The 17,576-nt window shown below is 37.4% G+C and overlaps 1 protein-coding gene across 1 annotated transcript in view; it reads left to right on the top strand.

Annotated features, from left to right (window-relative positions):
- Positions 1-17,576, top strand: part of COMMD1 (copper metabolism (Murr1) domain containing 1) — a 175,727-nt gene that overhangs the window by 68,113 nt on the left and 90,038 nt on the right. Inside the window, exon 3 of the mRNA XM_010863281.1 lies at positions 3,750-4,031. Coding sequence (XP_010861583.1) covers positions 3,750-4,031 — 282 coding nt within the window. The remainder of the gene's footprint in view (positions 1-3,749; positions 4,032-17,576) is intronic.

A 17,576-nucleotide genomic window follows, 5' to 3' on the forward strand; every position in this document is an offset into this window, starting at 1 on the left:
CAATGAGTCAGTTCTTCGCATCAGGTGGCCAAAGTATTGGAGCTTCAGCTTCAGCATCAGTCCTTCCAGTGAATATTTAGGATTGATTTCCTTTCAGATTGACTGGTTTGATTTCCTTGCCATCCAAGGGACTCTCAAGAATCTTCTCCAATACCACAGTACAAAAGCATTAATTCTTTGGTGCTCAGCTTTCTTTATGGTCCAACTCTCACATCCATACATTAGTTTACTTTTTCTTTATTATTAGTTTAGGTTGCTTTTTTTAACCAACTTTTTCACTCTCTTTTTTCACCTTCAGCCTCATCAAGAGGCTCTTTAGTTCCTCTTCACTTTTTGCCATTAGGATGGTGTCATCTGCATATCTGAGGTTATTGATATTTCTCCTGGTAATCTTGATTTCAGCTTGAGCTTCATTCAGCCAGCATTTCTAATTATGTGCTCTGCATATGGATTAAATAAGCAGGGTGACATTACACAGCCTTGATGTACTCCTTTCCCTATTTTGAACCAGTCCGTTGTTCCATATCTGGTTCTAACTCTTGCTTTTTGGTTTAATGGATGAGGGAGCTTACACATCTGAAACAAGGTCCTGGAGCAGCACCCCACCATGTGCAGCAGATGGTAGAGCGGACATCGTGGCAGGTTTCACTCCTGGGTGGAAGGGATAGTTTAGTCACTTATTCGTGTCCATATGGAAGAGGAGATTGCCAGTTATAGGGGGAATTATGTCAAATTGGCTCATTAGTTACCAGGGAAATCAGAGGCCCACACCCCTCATCAACCTTTTGATAAAAAGAGCCACTAGCTGGGGCCTGGAACAAGTTTGTAAGGTCGGTCATGTGAGTAAAGCAGGCGCTGTTAGGCAGGGGATGTACAGAGAACAAGAGAACAGCCATCTTGAGTGACCTGACTATAGAGTTCTTTTTAACCTTAAATGAAATACATATGTAATTATAATTCACATATAATAAAGTTAATATGTATAATTTCTAATCAGTATGGTGACATGAGTATAATGTAAAGTTATGAGGAAAATAAAAAAGTAAAGTAATTTAAAATATATATTTAAAAATGTGAGTGTTGAGGAACTTTTGCTTCCACTAAGACTTTGTGCTTCCACTGCAGGGGAAGCAGGTTCAATCCTTGGTCAGGAACTAAGGTCCTGCATGCCATATGGTGCAGCCAAAAAAAAAAAAATGTAAATGTTGAAACATTACTGAATTAGAACATATAATGAATTAAATACTTGCAGGTATATATTTAGTGAATATATATATATATATATAATGAATATGCAGCAATAAGTATATATGTAGTGAATGTGCAGCAATAAGTACAGACAGATATAGATGGTTTGGTAGTTTAGATATAAAAATACGAATGGTATTGCCTCTGGTAATGAGATTTTGTAAAATACTTGATAGCCTGTTTATAAAGTTCTGACCAAAGTACAAGCTACGTTAGTTGCATTCCTGGAAAATTCAGAACTTACTAAAACTGTGCAAAAAATACTTTTTTTGATGTAAAAAGTAAAAGACTAATTTCTAGGTCCAAGTAATTATAAACAGGTTTTCTTTCCACATGATCTTAGATGGGACACTGCCAAGTCATGTGGGACATGTGTCAGTTTTTTTTGTAGCATGTTCTTGAGCAGGGTTGGCAAACTACATCCTGCAGGACACACTGGGCAAAAAAAAAGAAAACTATGTTATAGAGATGGTAACACATTTTTTTAGGTGAACTGATTTTAGTTCAAGGTATTATTGATTGGAATCCAATCAAAATAACTTCTGTCACAAGTGAAGTTAAATCAGAGTAGATTTCTTGATATGCTTTGAGGAAAAGAATGATACACATCAGCTGTGTTGTGCTGTGATATTGTGAAGCAAAGTGCCAGTAGAAATAATTTTATTTAATTATAGTATATTATACAAGTTAGTGTTTCTGTTGAGTCACATAGCCAGAAATTTTGGACCCTTATACCTGGTAAATAGGCAGATATTCAGTAAATGTATGTTGAATTGTTATGAGAAATGCCTTTATGTTCTAACATTTATTGTACAACTTTTATATTAATAGAGGAATGAAAGACAACATGTTTGTCTTTCAGCCTCTGTTCCACCCATTCTGCCTATATTCTGTGTGTACACTACCTACCTTTACATTCCTCTGTTCTCATTTCTAATGCTTAAGTTTAGGTAGAACTCTTGCTTCCAAATGATAGCTCTACAGCTTAAACTATTTTGAATAGTAAATGGGATTTTTTGGTGTCTACAGGTGGAAAAGATGCTGAGATAACATGGAGTCGAAGAGAGGTCTGTAGGAACCAGGGCCTTGGGGATCACAGAACAGGGATAGCACTCCATTAGAATACATTTTCATCTTTTTTTGCAGTCAGATATTTTGCCAGAAAATCAAAGATGACTGTTTGCAACCATCTAGCCTCATATTCTTCTGGTACCATCACACCCAAGAGGCAAAACCACTTCTCCACCTACTCTAAATTGGGAGATTAATTTGGGTCAGTCACTGTGCCCAGAGAAAGGAGGTATTGTATTTTGGTTTGGAACTTTTGGTCAGGCAGGGGAAAGCTTGTTCTGAAATGAAGTATTAAACATCACTGTCCTATCCAAGGCTCCATTGCCTGAGCCCTTTGATGATTTCCCACTTCAGTTTAGCTGCTTATTCTTCTCAGAACAGCAGTGGCAGTTAAGGTTTGAAAATTTATGGAAAAACATAATGTAGTATACTTTAGAGTAGTATTATTGAATATGAACTATTTGGTTGAAGATAGGCTACAAATCTAAAATAATACATTTAACAAAATTTACTTAGTACTTCTTATGGACAAGGCATCACACATTTATAGTATATCAAACCAAGCCTGGCTATAAGGCACTGTGAAATTACAGAAGATTTCATCAGAGCACTAATTCATTTTACTCTCATCTTATTATTTTATGTTTATATTTTTATTTATTATTTTCTCATCATGGAACTGGATATTTATAGATTATAGTTATTAGTAGAGAATTTGAGTGATGTGGATTTTTTTTTTTCTTTTGGCCATGTCTTATGGCTTCTGAGATCTTTGTTCCCCAACCAGGGATTGAACCTGGGTCCTCAGCAGTGAGAGCATGGAGTCCTGTCTACTGGACCACCAGGGAATTCCCAATGTGAAATTTTTAACAGTAGCTTTTCTGATATTCAGTATTTTCAAAGGGAATATTTTTGTACTTATGAAGAGCTTATTCTCATTACTGTCTTTTGATGACCTTTTTAAAAAAGATTTATTTATTTGGCTGTGCTGGGTCTTCATTGCTGTGCATGGGCTTTGTCTAGTTGCATCGAGCATGGACTACTCTCTAGTTGGAGTGCATGGACTTCTCATCGTGATGGCTTCTCTTGTTGTGGAGCACGGGCTCTAGGGCCTGTGGGCTTCAGTAGCTGTGGGGCATGGTTCCAGTATTTATGGCTCGCAGACTCTGGAGTGCTGGCTCAGTTGTTGTGCTGCAGCAGGGTTTGGTGCTCCATGGCATGTGGGATCTTTCCAGACCAGGGATTGAACCTGTGTCCCCTGCATTAGCAGGTGGACTCTCAACCACTGGACCACCAGGGAAGGCCTTGATGACCCTTTTTGAAAGATTATTCAGTGATTAAGAATCATTTAAAAGTGTGATCTGTGGTTAAGAAACTATCTTTTTCTAGTTATCTAACAAATTCAAATTTATTCCTTTTTCTGTCTTTAGTCTATTGCATCTGCAGACATGGATTTCAACCAGCTGGAGGCATTTTTGACTGCTCAAACCAAAAAGCAAGGAGGGATCACATCTGAGCAAGCTGCTGTCATTTCCAAGTTCTGGAAGAGCCATAAGACAAAAATCCGAGAGAGTCTTATGAACCAGAGCTGCTGGGACAGAGGGCTTCGGAGCTTGAGCTGGAGAGTTGATGGCAAATCGCAGTCAAGACACTCAGCTCAAATACATACTCCTGTTGCCATCATGGAGCTGGAAATAGGGAAAAGTGGACAGGTGAGTTCAAACTTTGATCAATTCCCCTTTGTAAACTATATTTTCTATTACATGTTAGCCATACATTCAGAACAATTTATTTTACAGTCTTTGTTTGCAGAGATGATAATAGGAAAAGATTCTGCTTTTTAGAATCCTTTTTCAGAGATAGAAATCATCTGAAAATGTGGATATTCTCAGTTGTGGATTGAGTCTGAAAGCCACCAGCCTCTGGTATAGCTATCTCAGAGGAACAAAATGGACCAATGAGGTGACTGCACAGAAGTTGTCCACTGCTCCCTTCTGGTTAGATCTCCGCATTCAGAATCTCCAAGGCAATGATAAAAATGCTAAATAAAGACCAGAAATTAAGATTAAACAGCACAGAACAAAACTGACTCACAAAACTCATCTTTATAGGCATTTAGGTATAAGAGGCCACGTATTTTAATTACAGTATTGTCCTAAAGACCCTGAGTATGTACTGTTTCTGTCCCTGAGCCTACAAATAATTTTTAATTGATACTGATTATTTATAAAACAGTACTGCTTTCCTTGCGATGGAGAAGGAAATGGCAACTCACTCCAGTACTCTTGCCTGGAGAATTCCATGGACAGAGGAGCTTGGTGGGCTCTAGTCCATGGGATCACAAAGAGTCAGACACGACTGAGCGACTCTCACTCACTCACTCACTGCTTTCCTTTCATTTTCCAGTGTCGTTATGGCATGGCTTTTCTTGAAGTCATTTTGAACTGGCAGTCACGTGACTGCCAGATCAGACTTTTAATGACCTGGTATATGTCTTTTGCGGAGGAAAAAGCAGCAACTTGTAATTAAGAAGAGAAAACCCAGATCACTGAATTAGCTAATTAGATTTATTCCCAGGTAAATAATCAAATAAGTGGTTCTGTTACATGCTATAATAGAAATGTATTTCTTTTCTTCTAATAAGGAGAACATTTTTTAGCTGGCAGATTTCCTCACATATTCCCTTCTTGAGTTTCTTAGGATTGTTCAGTATTTGTAGTTCTCTAATGACTTTTAAATTTTAATTTAAAGATTAAATTTTTTTAAATTTAATTTTTTATTTTTAAATAAATTTTTTAAAAATTGTACTTTTGCAAAATTTATTTTGAGGTCCTTTTATTCCTTTATTTTGCAAGCCTTTATGACTTTGGTTTCTCTGATCCTAAAGTCCATTTTCTTAACCACTCCAATTAATTCCTAGACCAAAAATCAGACATTTAAGAAGGTGCAGAAAGTATTCTTGGATATTTCAGTTTCACCAGCCATTTGTATAGGCTATTCGTTTTTTATGCTGGCAGTAGTGATTATTTCATTTTGTCTTCTAGTATTTGTTATTGGGCAAGAAGATGCAAACATATGTATCTGCTTTGACTTTGCTAGAAAACCATGTGCTGTGCTAATAAGTCACTTCAGTTGTGTCCGATTGTTTGCCACCCTGGTAGTCCACCAGGCTCCTCTGTCCATGAGATTCTCCAGGCAAGAATACTGGAGTGGGTAGCCATGTCCTCCTCCAGGGGATCTTCGCAACCCTGGGATCGAACCGCATCTCTTAACCTCTTCTGATTGGCAGGCGGGTTCTTTACCACTAAGTGCCACCTGGGAAGAAAACTATTACAGTATTCCTTTAACTGGATATTTTCCTAGTATTTTTTGAGCTAGGGTTTATAATGTGCCTTTTGATTTTATATGCCATCTAAACTTACTGGGTACTGACACAGGGATTTTAAAAATCTATTTTTGAGTTCATATGATTTTCCTTTCATTTTGTTAGCTAAAGTAAAAAAAAAACTTTTTTAAAAATAGTGAAATGTTTTTTTGTCAATCAGTAATTCTAAACATCACTACAGATGTTTTTTAGCTAGCTTCAGGAACATTTCATGATTATTTAGAATAAGTTGGTAAGCTTTTTTTAAGAGGACAGATATTTTAGACTTGACAGCTATATAGTTTCTGTCACAAGTACTCATCTTTCTTGCTGCAGCTCAGAAGCAGCCACAGGCAGTATGTAAACAAACAAGCATTGCTGTTTTTCTAGAAGGTTTACCTATTTCAGTAGAATCAATAGGTCCAAGTCAGAGAGTCTTTAAGCACTTGTCTAAGGTAACTTACATAGGTGAGGTGACATATATGCCCATTTTCTAGAGAAGGTATACGAGGCAGATAAGTGACTTGCCTCAGACACAGCTGCTAAGTGGTAAAGGGAGAATTAAAATGGGGATCACCAGACCTAGTTTTTCCAAAAATCATTGATGCCTACATCGAGGAGCTTTTTTAGCTTCTCACAATAGTCTGTGCCAAGAAAATATGTTAGGTATACAATGTGGTAATCAAGAGCATTGATAGAAATATCACTGAGCAATAAGAGGGAAAGAACTTTTGATATATATAACAAAACAGTTGAATCTCAAAATCATTTGCTGAGTGAAATAAGCCAGAGGAAAAGTTTTTTTAGCATAATGTATGATTCTACTCATATAAAATCCCAGAAAATGCATGAAAATTTTTAAGTGTGGTAGAAATGTTTATGTTCATTGTGACAACAGGTTTATGGATGTATATGTATATCAAACTTATGAAATTGCATACTTTAGATATGCAGTTTATTGTACATTATTTATACTTCAAAGTTGTAAAGAAAATGATCATTATGCAAATGATTGGAAATGTACTTAAACCCACAGAAATTCTTTGACTGCAAATATATTCTTAAATCAAGAAAAGGTGTAAAGAAAAAAGTAAACTGTAATAGAAACTAGACAACTAGAATGGTGGTAAAATATACAACGCAGATCCTACCGGAAATGTTTTTGTGAGACCTGGATCCTTGGTTAGTACTTCTGTCAGCTTCTAGGTGAATATTATTTATAACATACTCTACTAAGTCAATTTTTAGAACATACATAGGCAACAAAGGCTAAGTTATTTTCACAGTACTGTCATTGGATGAGTTTGTTAGAGAATTAATGATGCTAGGGTATTAAGAGGTTGCTTCTAAGAAGAATGATCAACTTTTCTGAACTCTGGTGTGTGTGTCTGTTCATATATCTCAATCAACTAAATCACCTTGTTTGTTCATTTTGTGTCGTTTTAAATCTGTGGTTCTTGGTCAGTGCTGCATATAAGAATGAGTTTTGGATCTTTAACAGTTTTCATGCTCTGGACACACTTCACACTAATTAAATAAGAATTTATGGAAGGCTTCCCCGGTGGCTCAGTTATAAAGAATCTGCCTGCCAATGCAGAAGACACAGGCTTGATCCCTGATCTAGGAATATTGCACATGCCATGGAGCACCTAAGCCCATGGGCCACAATTACTGAGCCTGTGCTCTAGAGCCCAGGGGCCTCAACTGCCAAGCCCACATGCCACAGTGGCTGAAGCCTGCATGCCTAAACCTGTGCTCCACAAGAGAAGCCACTACATTGAGAAGCCTGAATATTGCAACTAGAGAGTAGCCTCTCTAGTCTCAATTAGAGAAAAGTCCGCACAGCAACAGAGACTCAGCACAGCCAAAAATATAATACATTTTTTAAAAAATAAAAAAAAAAAGAGAGAAGAATCTGTGGGAATGGGACCTGGGCATCAGAATTCTTTAAAATTGGTGATTTCAAAAAAAGGGTGGGGACTTTCCAGGCCATCCAGTGGTTAAGACTCCACTGCAGGGGTTACAGGTTTGATCCTTGGTCAGGAAACTAAAATCCTGCATGCCCTGTTGTGTGGCCAAAATACAAACAAACCAAAAAAAAAGCCAACTAAAACTGGTGATTTCAGTATTCATCCAGGATTGAGAACTACTGTGTTAAAGGTAGCAAAATACTCTGATTTAAAATGTTAATAGAGCTTGGCATTAAATTTTTACAGTGAGAATGATGTTGGCCTGTTAGTTCTACTTGCCATAATTTGTGAAGTGCTTGAGGACTATTTAGAAAAGGCAGAGGAACCAGAGGTCAAACATCCACTGGATCATAGAAAAAGCAAGAGAGTTCCAGAAAAACATCTACTACTGCTTTATTGATGACTACACTAAAGCCTTTGACAGTGTGGATCACAACAAACTGTGGAAAATTCTTCAAGAGATGGGAATACCAGACCACTTGACCTGGCTCCTGAGAAATCTGTAGGTCAAGAAGCAACAGTTAGAACCGGACATGGAACAACAAACTGGTTCCAAATTGGGAAAGGAGTACATCAAGGCTGTATATTGTCACTGTGCTTATTTAACTTCTATACAGAGTACATCATGCTAAATGCTGGGCTGGATGGAGCACAACCTGGAATCAAGATTGCCAGGAGAAATATCAATAACCTCAGATATGCAGATGACACCACCCTTACGGCAGAAAGTGAAGAGGAGCTGAAGAGCCTCTTGATGAAAGTGAAAGAGGAGACTGAAAAAAGCTGGCTTAAAACTCAACATTCGAAAAACAAAGATCATGGCATCCAGTCCCATCACTTCATGGCAAATAGATGGGGAAACAATGGAAACAGTGACAGACTTTATTTTTGGGGGCTCCAAGATCACTGCCGATGGTGACTGCAGCCATGAAATTAAAAGATGCTTGCTTCTTGGAAGAAAAGCTATGACAGACCTGGATAGCATATTAAAAAGCAGAGATATTATTTGCCAACAAAAGTCTGTCTAGTCAAAGCTATGGTTTTTCTAGTAGTCACGTATGGATGTGAGAGTTGGACCATAGAGACAGCTGAGCGCCAAAAAAACTGATTCTTCCAAACTGTGGTGTTGGAGAAGACTCTTGAGAGTCCCTTGGACTGCAAGGAGATCCAACCAGTCCATCCTAAAGGAAATCAGTCCTGAATATTCATTGGAAGGACTGATGCTGAAGCTGAAGCTCCAATACTTTGGCCACCTGATGCGAAGAACTGACTCATCGGAAAAGACCCTGATGTTGGGAAAGACTGAAGGCAGGAGAAGAAGGGGATGACAGAGGATGAAATAGTTGGATGGCATCACTGACTCGATGGACATGAGTTTGAGCAAGCTCTGGGAGTTGGTGATGGACAAAGGAATCCTGGTGTGCTCCAGTTGCAAAGAGCTAGACATGACTGAGCGGCTGAACTGACTGAGGACTATTTATTCAGGTACTAGATGTCATGGTGGTAGGTTTTTGGGTTTCCCCCCACCTCCCTGCTTAAGTTTCTCTCTCCTACCCAGTTTGCATTACTTCTTTCTTTGGTCCAAAAAGTACATTTGACAGTTGGCAGCCAAGTGCATGTATTACCTCTTTTTTTTTTTTTTTTCTCTCTTATTAACTGCAATATATAATACCTTTGAAGTATGAGGAAGCCAAAGTAATAGAGAAGTTACTAAGGAAGTAAATATTTATGTAAGTATGCAAAGCTAGAGAAAATGACTATGCACTAGTAACCTAATTACCTTTCTTATAGTAAATGCTTTTCTTCAACAGAAATAAAATTTTTGTAGGAATAAAACATGAATTGAGTCGTAAAAGTACACAGAAAAGTTTGAGGTGAACATTTCATGTCCAAAGGGAAGAACATCAGTGCTTTACTTGTATAATTGATATCCTTCTTGTTTTATCATAAATCATAGAGAGACCTAAGCCTTGAGGACTGGTGTGTATATTAGAAAAGTTTCATTGTTTTGCTTACTTAGTCAGAACCACTGTTGTGTTTGTCTTTCCTGGAACTGAAACAGAATTTCTCGTAGAATGTTTTTCTTTTTTTAAACAGTAACATTCTTTGGGTGGGGGGGGATCCTTTATATGCTTAGTAGAGTCTCCTATATAGTTACTTCTCTCTTTTGAGCCTCAATTTTGGCTTTTTATAAAGACATGCTAGTTTTTCTTTTGTAACTTCTTGTTTTTCAAGACCAGTAAGACATTTTGTGAGGAAACATTTTGCCACAACTTCCATGCTAAACCATCTCGTAGTGAATTATTTCTTCTTTCTTCTGCTAAATTGTTTTTTCTTAAGTATTTAGAGATTCCCCGCCTGTAGAGATCCTGAAGTATAAAGCTCTGTTTCTTTATTGTCATTTTTAAAAAATGGCTAATGTTGCCTTTTCTAGACAAAGTTTAGTGTATCAAGCACTCTAGTTTTGGGCTATGTTTTTAGCCTACATAAGGAAGAAGTAGAGTCTACCTTTACTAATCTGTTTTTTTTTTCTCCCCATCTCATCAGATATGCAGTCCTGTCGTTTTCAAACAGTTAGATAAGTTAGATAAGATATGCGATATCAAGAGATTATATACAATGGTGAGTGAGTATCAATGAAAGTTGCTCAGTCATGTCAGACCCCAGGGACTGTAGCCCCCAGGCTCCTCTGTCCATGGAATTCTCCAGACAAGAATACTGGATTGGGTAGCCATTCCCTTGTCCAAGAGATCTTCCCAACTCAGGAATCAAACTTGGGTCTCCTGTGTTGTGCACAGATTCTTTACCATCTGAGCCATCAGGAAGCCCAAACAATGATAAACATGCTCTCATTTCTTAGATTAAGACAGATTTGGCTCTGGATTAAAAGGCCAGTATTTTGTCTGAAACATAGGTAAATATCTAATCTCAAAGAAAGTAGTCACTTATTTTTAATTTGCACAATTCCTTCTAAAACAATGTACACTGATCTCCTTGTATAATTCTGTCTGGTAAGGAGCAAGAACCTGCTAAAACCTGAGTAATTATCAGTTTTATGCCGAGCGCTCTTACTTACTATTGTAGCCTTTTAAGCCTGAGCACAGCCACCACAACTCCCTGCTTTGTGTCATAGGAGAAGAAGCAAAGTTTAAAACACATTCTCTCTTTCTCATGCCTTTCTCTTTTACATACATATATATACACTTATCTGTATATGTATCAGTATGTGGGGAAATTTGTAAGGATGGGATATAGAGAATTAGCACTTAGTCACCATTTTGAGATCACGTTGCAATAGCTTGGATAATCTTATTTAGTTATACAAGTTGTAATACTTGGCCTATTTCTGATAATTCTTGTTTTTAAAGTTGGATTTTCACTTTTAACAATGTAATAAAGGAAAGCCTCCAGAGAAATTAGTCAAACTAATCTAACAAACCACCCTTTGTCATTATGGATTGATGAAATTTAACAGCTTGAGGATGCTTTAAATCAATTTAGAATACTTTTTTTTTAATAAAGGAATTTTCCATTTTATATTTTATATAAAGTTTCAAATATTGGGTTTATTTAAACTTTAGTTCTAAATAGGTCAACCCTTTTTGTAGCTCTAACATATATTTCATATTAGTTTGTTTTCTAAAGTTGTAGTCCTAAACTTACAGTTCCAAGATATAATTTGTAGAAGGACAGTGCCCAAGGTCTATAACAACACAGAAAATAAATAGAGTAAAAAATTTGGTCCTCGTTGAAAGCCGTTGTGATTTTTATTGTGTTCATTTTTGTTAAACAAACACGGAGACTGAAAACTTAATATTTAAATTCTGGCTAACTCTGAATTAGCTATTTGCAAAAATACCTTGTACAGAAGGAAATGTTTTACAAAAGAAAAAAGATGCTAGAAAACTTTTGTTAGCATTTCTAATTAGAATGAATAGAGAATATGTAATAGCCAGTGGGGGAAAAAATTTAAGTGATCATCTAGTTTTGAAACAATTAAAATCAGCACTTTTCAGTAGTCGATAATTTATCAGTTAAAAAGTTGGCATTTTTGGGGTATTTTAATGTAAGAATTATGTAGTAATAAGTGGCATTTAATATTTTAATGTGTTAAAGATTAGACTGGTCTACTGTTAATACAGTTGATTTTCTTAAGCCTTTGTTCAAAAATTTATATAATATTTTTGCATTTATTTTAGTCTTAAGTGACAACCTTTGAAACTTATGAACAACATTTGACATACTTGAATTCTCTATTCTTTGAAACACTTGTCTTCTAAGACACCATAGTTGCCTAATTTTCCTTCTAATTTCTAGTGTGTTTTTTTTTTCCCCCCCTTTTCATATTTTTCTTGCTGACTCTTTCTTATTTCCCCAGCTTCTCAATGTTGAAGTGTCCCTGAGCTTAAGTTTTGGTCTTGTTTTCTTCCCTATCTGCAACACACTTCCTGCTGCTGCTGCTGCTGCTGCTAAGTCACTTCAGTCCTGTCCGACTCTGTGCGACCCCAGAGATGGCAGCCCACTAGGCTCCCTCGTCCCTGGGATTTTCCAGGCAAGAACACTGGAGTGGTTTGCCATTTCCTTCTCCAATGCATGAAAATGAAAAGTGAAAGTGAAGTCGCTCAATTGTGTCTGACTCTTAGCAACCCCATGGACTGCAGCCTTCCAGGCTCCTCCATCCATGGGATTTGCCAGGCAAGAGTACTGGAGTGGGTACTTCTCCACACACTTCTCCATACACCTCCACACACTTCCTAGGTGGTCTTATTTGTTTAATGGATTTAAATACTGTCTATTCTAAAGGAGATCAGTCCTGGGTATTCTTTGGAAGGAATGATGCTAAAGCTGAAACTCCAGTACTTTGGCCACCTCATGCGAAGAGCTGACTCATTGGAAAAGACTCTGATGCTGGGAGGGATTGGGGATAGGAGGAGAAGGGGACGACAGAGGATGGGATGGCTGGATGGCGGACGTGAGTTTGAGTGAACTCCGGGAGTTGGTGATGGACAGGGACGCCTGACGTGCTGCGATTCATGGGGTTGCAAAGAGTCGGACACGACTGAGCGACTGAACTGAACTGAACTGATACCCTAACAACTCCCAAATTTGTATTTCCAAACTGAATTTCTCCCTTAAATTCCATGTATATACTTATGACGTACTTGAGAACTCTCAATGTGGAAAGGCTATCAAAAAATTGAATATGCCTCAGACTAAGTTCCTCTGTTGCCTCCCTTATTTGTTCCTCCTTCATTTTTTATCATCTCAGTCAGTGTTACCTCCATTCCTCTACTTCCTATCCTCTTCTCATGCCCACATCTAGTCCATCATCAGATCTTGCTGGGTTTAATTTGATTACTCTTCTCTGTTCCCCTCTACTCTGTTCAGATCACCATAACTTCTCTCCTGGATTGTAGGAACATCCTCCTAACTGAACTCTCTGCATCTGCCTTTGGCAATTCTCTACACACAGCAGTGTGTCAACAGTAACTCTGTTAAAGCCCAACTCAGTTAATGTGTTCATCTCTCTGTAGGGCCTTCATATCACAATCAGATTAATCACTCTCTCCCCTGCTCAGTCTGCTATAGCAAGACCCAGTGGCCTCCTTGCTGATTCATGGCTCATGCTAAGCATGCTCCCTCTTTAGAGTCTACACATTTGCTGATCTCTCTGTCTTGATTGGTCTTCATTCAAGTATCCTAGAGTTAGTCTTTTCACTTTCCTGAGGTCTTTTTAATCTTATTTCATTTACTTATTTTTCTAAGGTCATTTAAAAAAATTTACCTTCTCAATAGCACTTTCCCTGACCACCTCTCTAAAGTTTAGTCTTTACTTTCTGTTTTATTTTTTGAAAACTTTATTGAGCTATAATTTCCATACAGTACAGTGTATCTATTGGAAGTATCCCATTTGATTAATTTTGGCTGGTGTATGTGTATACTTGTGAAACCACTATGGCAGTCAAGTGACAGAGCAGGTTATTCATCCCTTAAAAGTTTCCTTCTTCCCCTGTACAATCCATCTCTCTCTCTCCAGCACAGTTCCTAGACAACCACTGATCTACATTTGATCATCATCAATTAGTCTTTTCTGCTTTATTTTTTCTTCTTGGCACTTACTGCTATCTACCATGCTGTATATTTTATTGTACCTACTATACTTGTCTGTGCTCCATATTAGCATGCAAAGGGATGAAGATTATTGCTGTTTTGTTCATTGCTATATTCTCAAAGTCTAGGATGCTACTTGGCACGTAATGTTCAGGAAATAGTTGTTGAATGAATAAACGAATCATATAACTCACTATTTTACTAAGCATCTACTATCAGGCACTATGTAGGTGCTGAGGATATATCTGTGAACAATGTGGACAACTCTTATCTTAAGGAGCTGACAGAAAACAAAAAATAGTAGTAAGTAGTGTAAGAAAGTGTATCAGAGACTGAAGAGCCTTATCAAAGCTCAGAAAAGGAAATGGCTGTCTTTATCCAAGAAGTTGATAAAGGTAGTTCTAAGGAGGTAACATTTGCATTTGATTTCGCTGACTTCATCTCTGATTCAGAGTGTCGTGAACTAAGAAAAATGAAAAAGGTGGTACAGATAGTATGACTTCTCTAGAGTTTATGAGCATAACCCTTTTGTTTAGCATATAGGTGTGACCTTTGGCACTAGTTTAGTACAGGTTGCCCTTTCTTTCCTTCTTACTTTTTTCCTTCCTTTCTCTCTCTCCACCTCCCTCCCTCCCACCACTTTTTTTTTTCTTTCCTTTTTTTTAGGGAAAAAAAAAACTTTTCCTACATGTTGATTTTCCAGTTTCTCAAACCATAGGTAGTAACAAGTACCGGGAAGTAAATTGGCAGAAAAATTGTCTCAAGCAAAAGCAAGACTCATTTACTACAGTAATTTTCAGCATCGCTGTGAATCAGACTCACTTAAGGAGCTTTAAAAAATTATGGACCCCCAGACCCCACCTCAAAGTAAAGGACTTTTGCTTTTGTTTGAGAGAGGGAAGGCTTCTCTAAGAAGGCAGGGTGATTGGAGAGCACCAAATACGTGCCGAAGGAACAGCAAAGGCAGGAAGTTGGCCTTGGTAGGAAATTTGAATTTTTATTCAAAGTATAGTAGGAAACCACTGGAGGGCTTCAAAACAAGGGACTGATGTAATGTGGTTTATGTCCTCACAGAGTTCCTGAATTCATGTGAGAAGGATGGCTTATTATAGTCAAGAGTGAAGCCATGGTTCTGAGAGGTTAGGGGAAAAAATCACCAAGGTTGGAACTGTTTTTTTGCACATTAAAAGCTATTCTCTTTTGCTTCCAAATATCTGTGTGATATTAGTAGGTAAAATGGGATTTCAAGGTAAAAACAAAAATTCTGAAAACTTCCTCTTTCATTTTATTAGCAAGGTTAGGTATCTAGAATGAACAGAGCCAAAATTAGTACTTTGTTTCAAAATGGGTTTTCGTGGGTTTACCTGGACTTCTGACAGTCTTCATCCCACATTTCTACCTCTTTCCCATAATTAGGACGATCTCCTTCCTTTTCAAATTTTGTTGTAACATGTTTCAAAACTTGGCAAGCCCAGGGATAACTAATAAAAATCATTACAGTGCCAAAAGGGAAAGCATAGTCAGGAGAACACTTAGCAGGTGCTATAGTGGTGGGCCAGGTAAGAACGTTAGCCAGGAAGATGGAGATAATTTTAGCAATCAAGGTGGAGAGAAGTGAGCAGATAGAAGAAATGTTTTAATGTAGATAAGTTGCTTTGGGATGTGTTGGAAGCGATGGAGGAAATGAAAGAAAGTGAGGAATTGGGAATAACTTGTTTTTTGTATGAATATGTTAGTATAAATTGGTAACCTTAGTCTTTGTTTAACAGTCTTAGACCTAAGTTTGGTGGGGTGGTTTAGTCGCTAAGTCATGTCCGACTCTTGTGTCCCCATGGACTATAGCCTACCAGGCTCCCCTGTCCGTGGGATTCTCCAGGCAAGAATACTGGAGTGGGTTGCCATTTCCTTTTCCAGGGCATCTTCCAGACCCAGGAATTGAACCCAGGTCTCCTGCATTGTAGGCAGATTCTTTGCCAGCTGAGCTACAAGGGAAGCCCCTACTACTAAGTTGCCCATCTAATGTACAATTTGAGTTTTTTGTTAGTTGTTATCACTAGCCCTTACACTTGGGAAAAAAATAAATCAAAAGAAATTATTTAACATTTGGCAATTAAGAAAATGCTTTTGTGCTGAAGTAATTTTATTTTTTAAAAAGCCCCAATTTATGAAGAGATGCATTTGAGATTTTTGAACTTAAATTCTTCCTAATGAGCTTTAAAAAATATCATTATTTCTTATGATGTGCCCTTTTCTTTCTGTATATTATGTTTCAGTGTAAAGATTTAAAGAGAGAAAGAGTGATCAGTGTTTGTCTTTGCAAACTTGTTGACCGTGTTTGAGAACAGGGCTTTAGCACTGGTGAAGTCCTCAGCTTCTAATAGCCTGCCAACAGGCAGCTCGTGGACTTCTTTCAGATTGTTGCCATTCAGGCTCTCTGGTTCTATTCTTGTGGACAGATTGGGTATTTGAGAGGAAGCCAGGAAACCAAGCTTTAAGAGAACTTGGAAACAGTTTTTGTGCTAAACTCAGGGTGACTGGGTATCCTGCCCAGCAATGTTGAAGCTGCTTGTGTTTGTCTAGTATTTATGTACTGGCTCAGGGCCTGTGGGCTTCATTCCATGTATGCTGCTGCTTTACAGCCAAGATAAATGTAGAAGGCCTCTGACCCAAGCCCACTCTTAGAACTTTTTTAAAAAGTATGTAAAATATACAAGATGTAAAATTTACCATTTAACCATTTTTAAGTGGTATTAAGTACATTACCACTCTCTGTTTCTAGAACTTCTTCATTATCCCAAACAGGAACTCTGTACTCATTAAACAATATCTCTCCATTCTCACCTCTCTGGCCCCTGATAATCTCTGTCTACTTTCTGTGTCTTTGAATTTGCTCGTTATACAAGGTACCTCATGAAAGTGGAGTCATAAGATGCTTACCCTCTTGTGTCTTGCTTACTTTGCTTTGCATAATGTGTTAAGATTTATCCATGTTGTAGCACTGTGTCAGAATTTCATTGCTTTCTGAGGCTTAATAATATTCCACTGTATGCCTCCACTGTGTGTGTATATATGTACACACACACACACACACACACACACACACACACACACACATTTTATTTATCCGTGAATCTGTTCATGGTCAGTTGAGTTGTTTTCACTTTTGGTTTTTTGTAAGTAATATTATTATGGATGTGATGTACAAATATCTGTTTGAGTCCCTGCTTAGGGTGTGTACCTAGGAGTAGAATTGTGAGAACATATGATAATTCTGCATTTAAATTTTTGGGGAACTGCCAAAATGTTCTCCACAGTGGCTACAACCGCTTTTTATCCTTTCCAGCAATGTGCAGGGGTTCTAATGTCTGCACATCCTCATCAACAGCTTTTCTTTCCTTCTTTCTTTTTTTTTTCTTTTTTATAATTGCTATCCTAATTTGATTGGTATTTCATTGTGGTTTTGAGTCACATTCCATAATAATTAGTGATGTTGAGCATCTTTTCATGTACTTATTGGTAATTTGTATATCTTCTTTGGAAAAATGTTTACTTAAATCCTTTGCCCACTTTTAATCTGGTTGTTTATTGTTACTGTTGGGTTATACAAGTTTTTTGTATGTTATGGATATCAATCACTTATTGGATATATGATTTACAAATATTCTTCGGCATTCTGTGATTTGTCTTTTCACTGTCTAGATAATATCCTTGTATGTACAAAAAAATTTAATTCTGATGTAGTCCAGTTTATCTATTTTTTCTTTTGTTTCCTATGCTTTTAATATCATGTCCAAGAACTAATTACCAAATCC

This window comes from Bison bison, unplaced genomic scaffold, assembly GCF_000754665.1.
Source record: "Bison bison bison isolate TAMUID 2011002044 unplaced genomic scaffold, Bison_UMD1.0 scf7180017864489, whole genome shotgun sequence".
Taxonomy (NCBI): domain Eukaryota; kingdom Metazoa; phylum Chordata; class Mammalia; order Artiodactyla; family Bovidae; genus Bison; species Bison bison.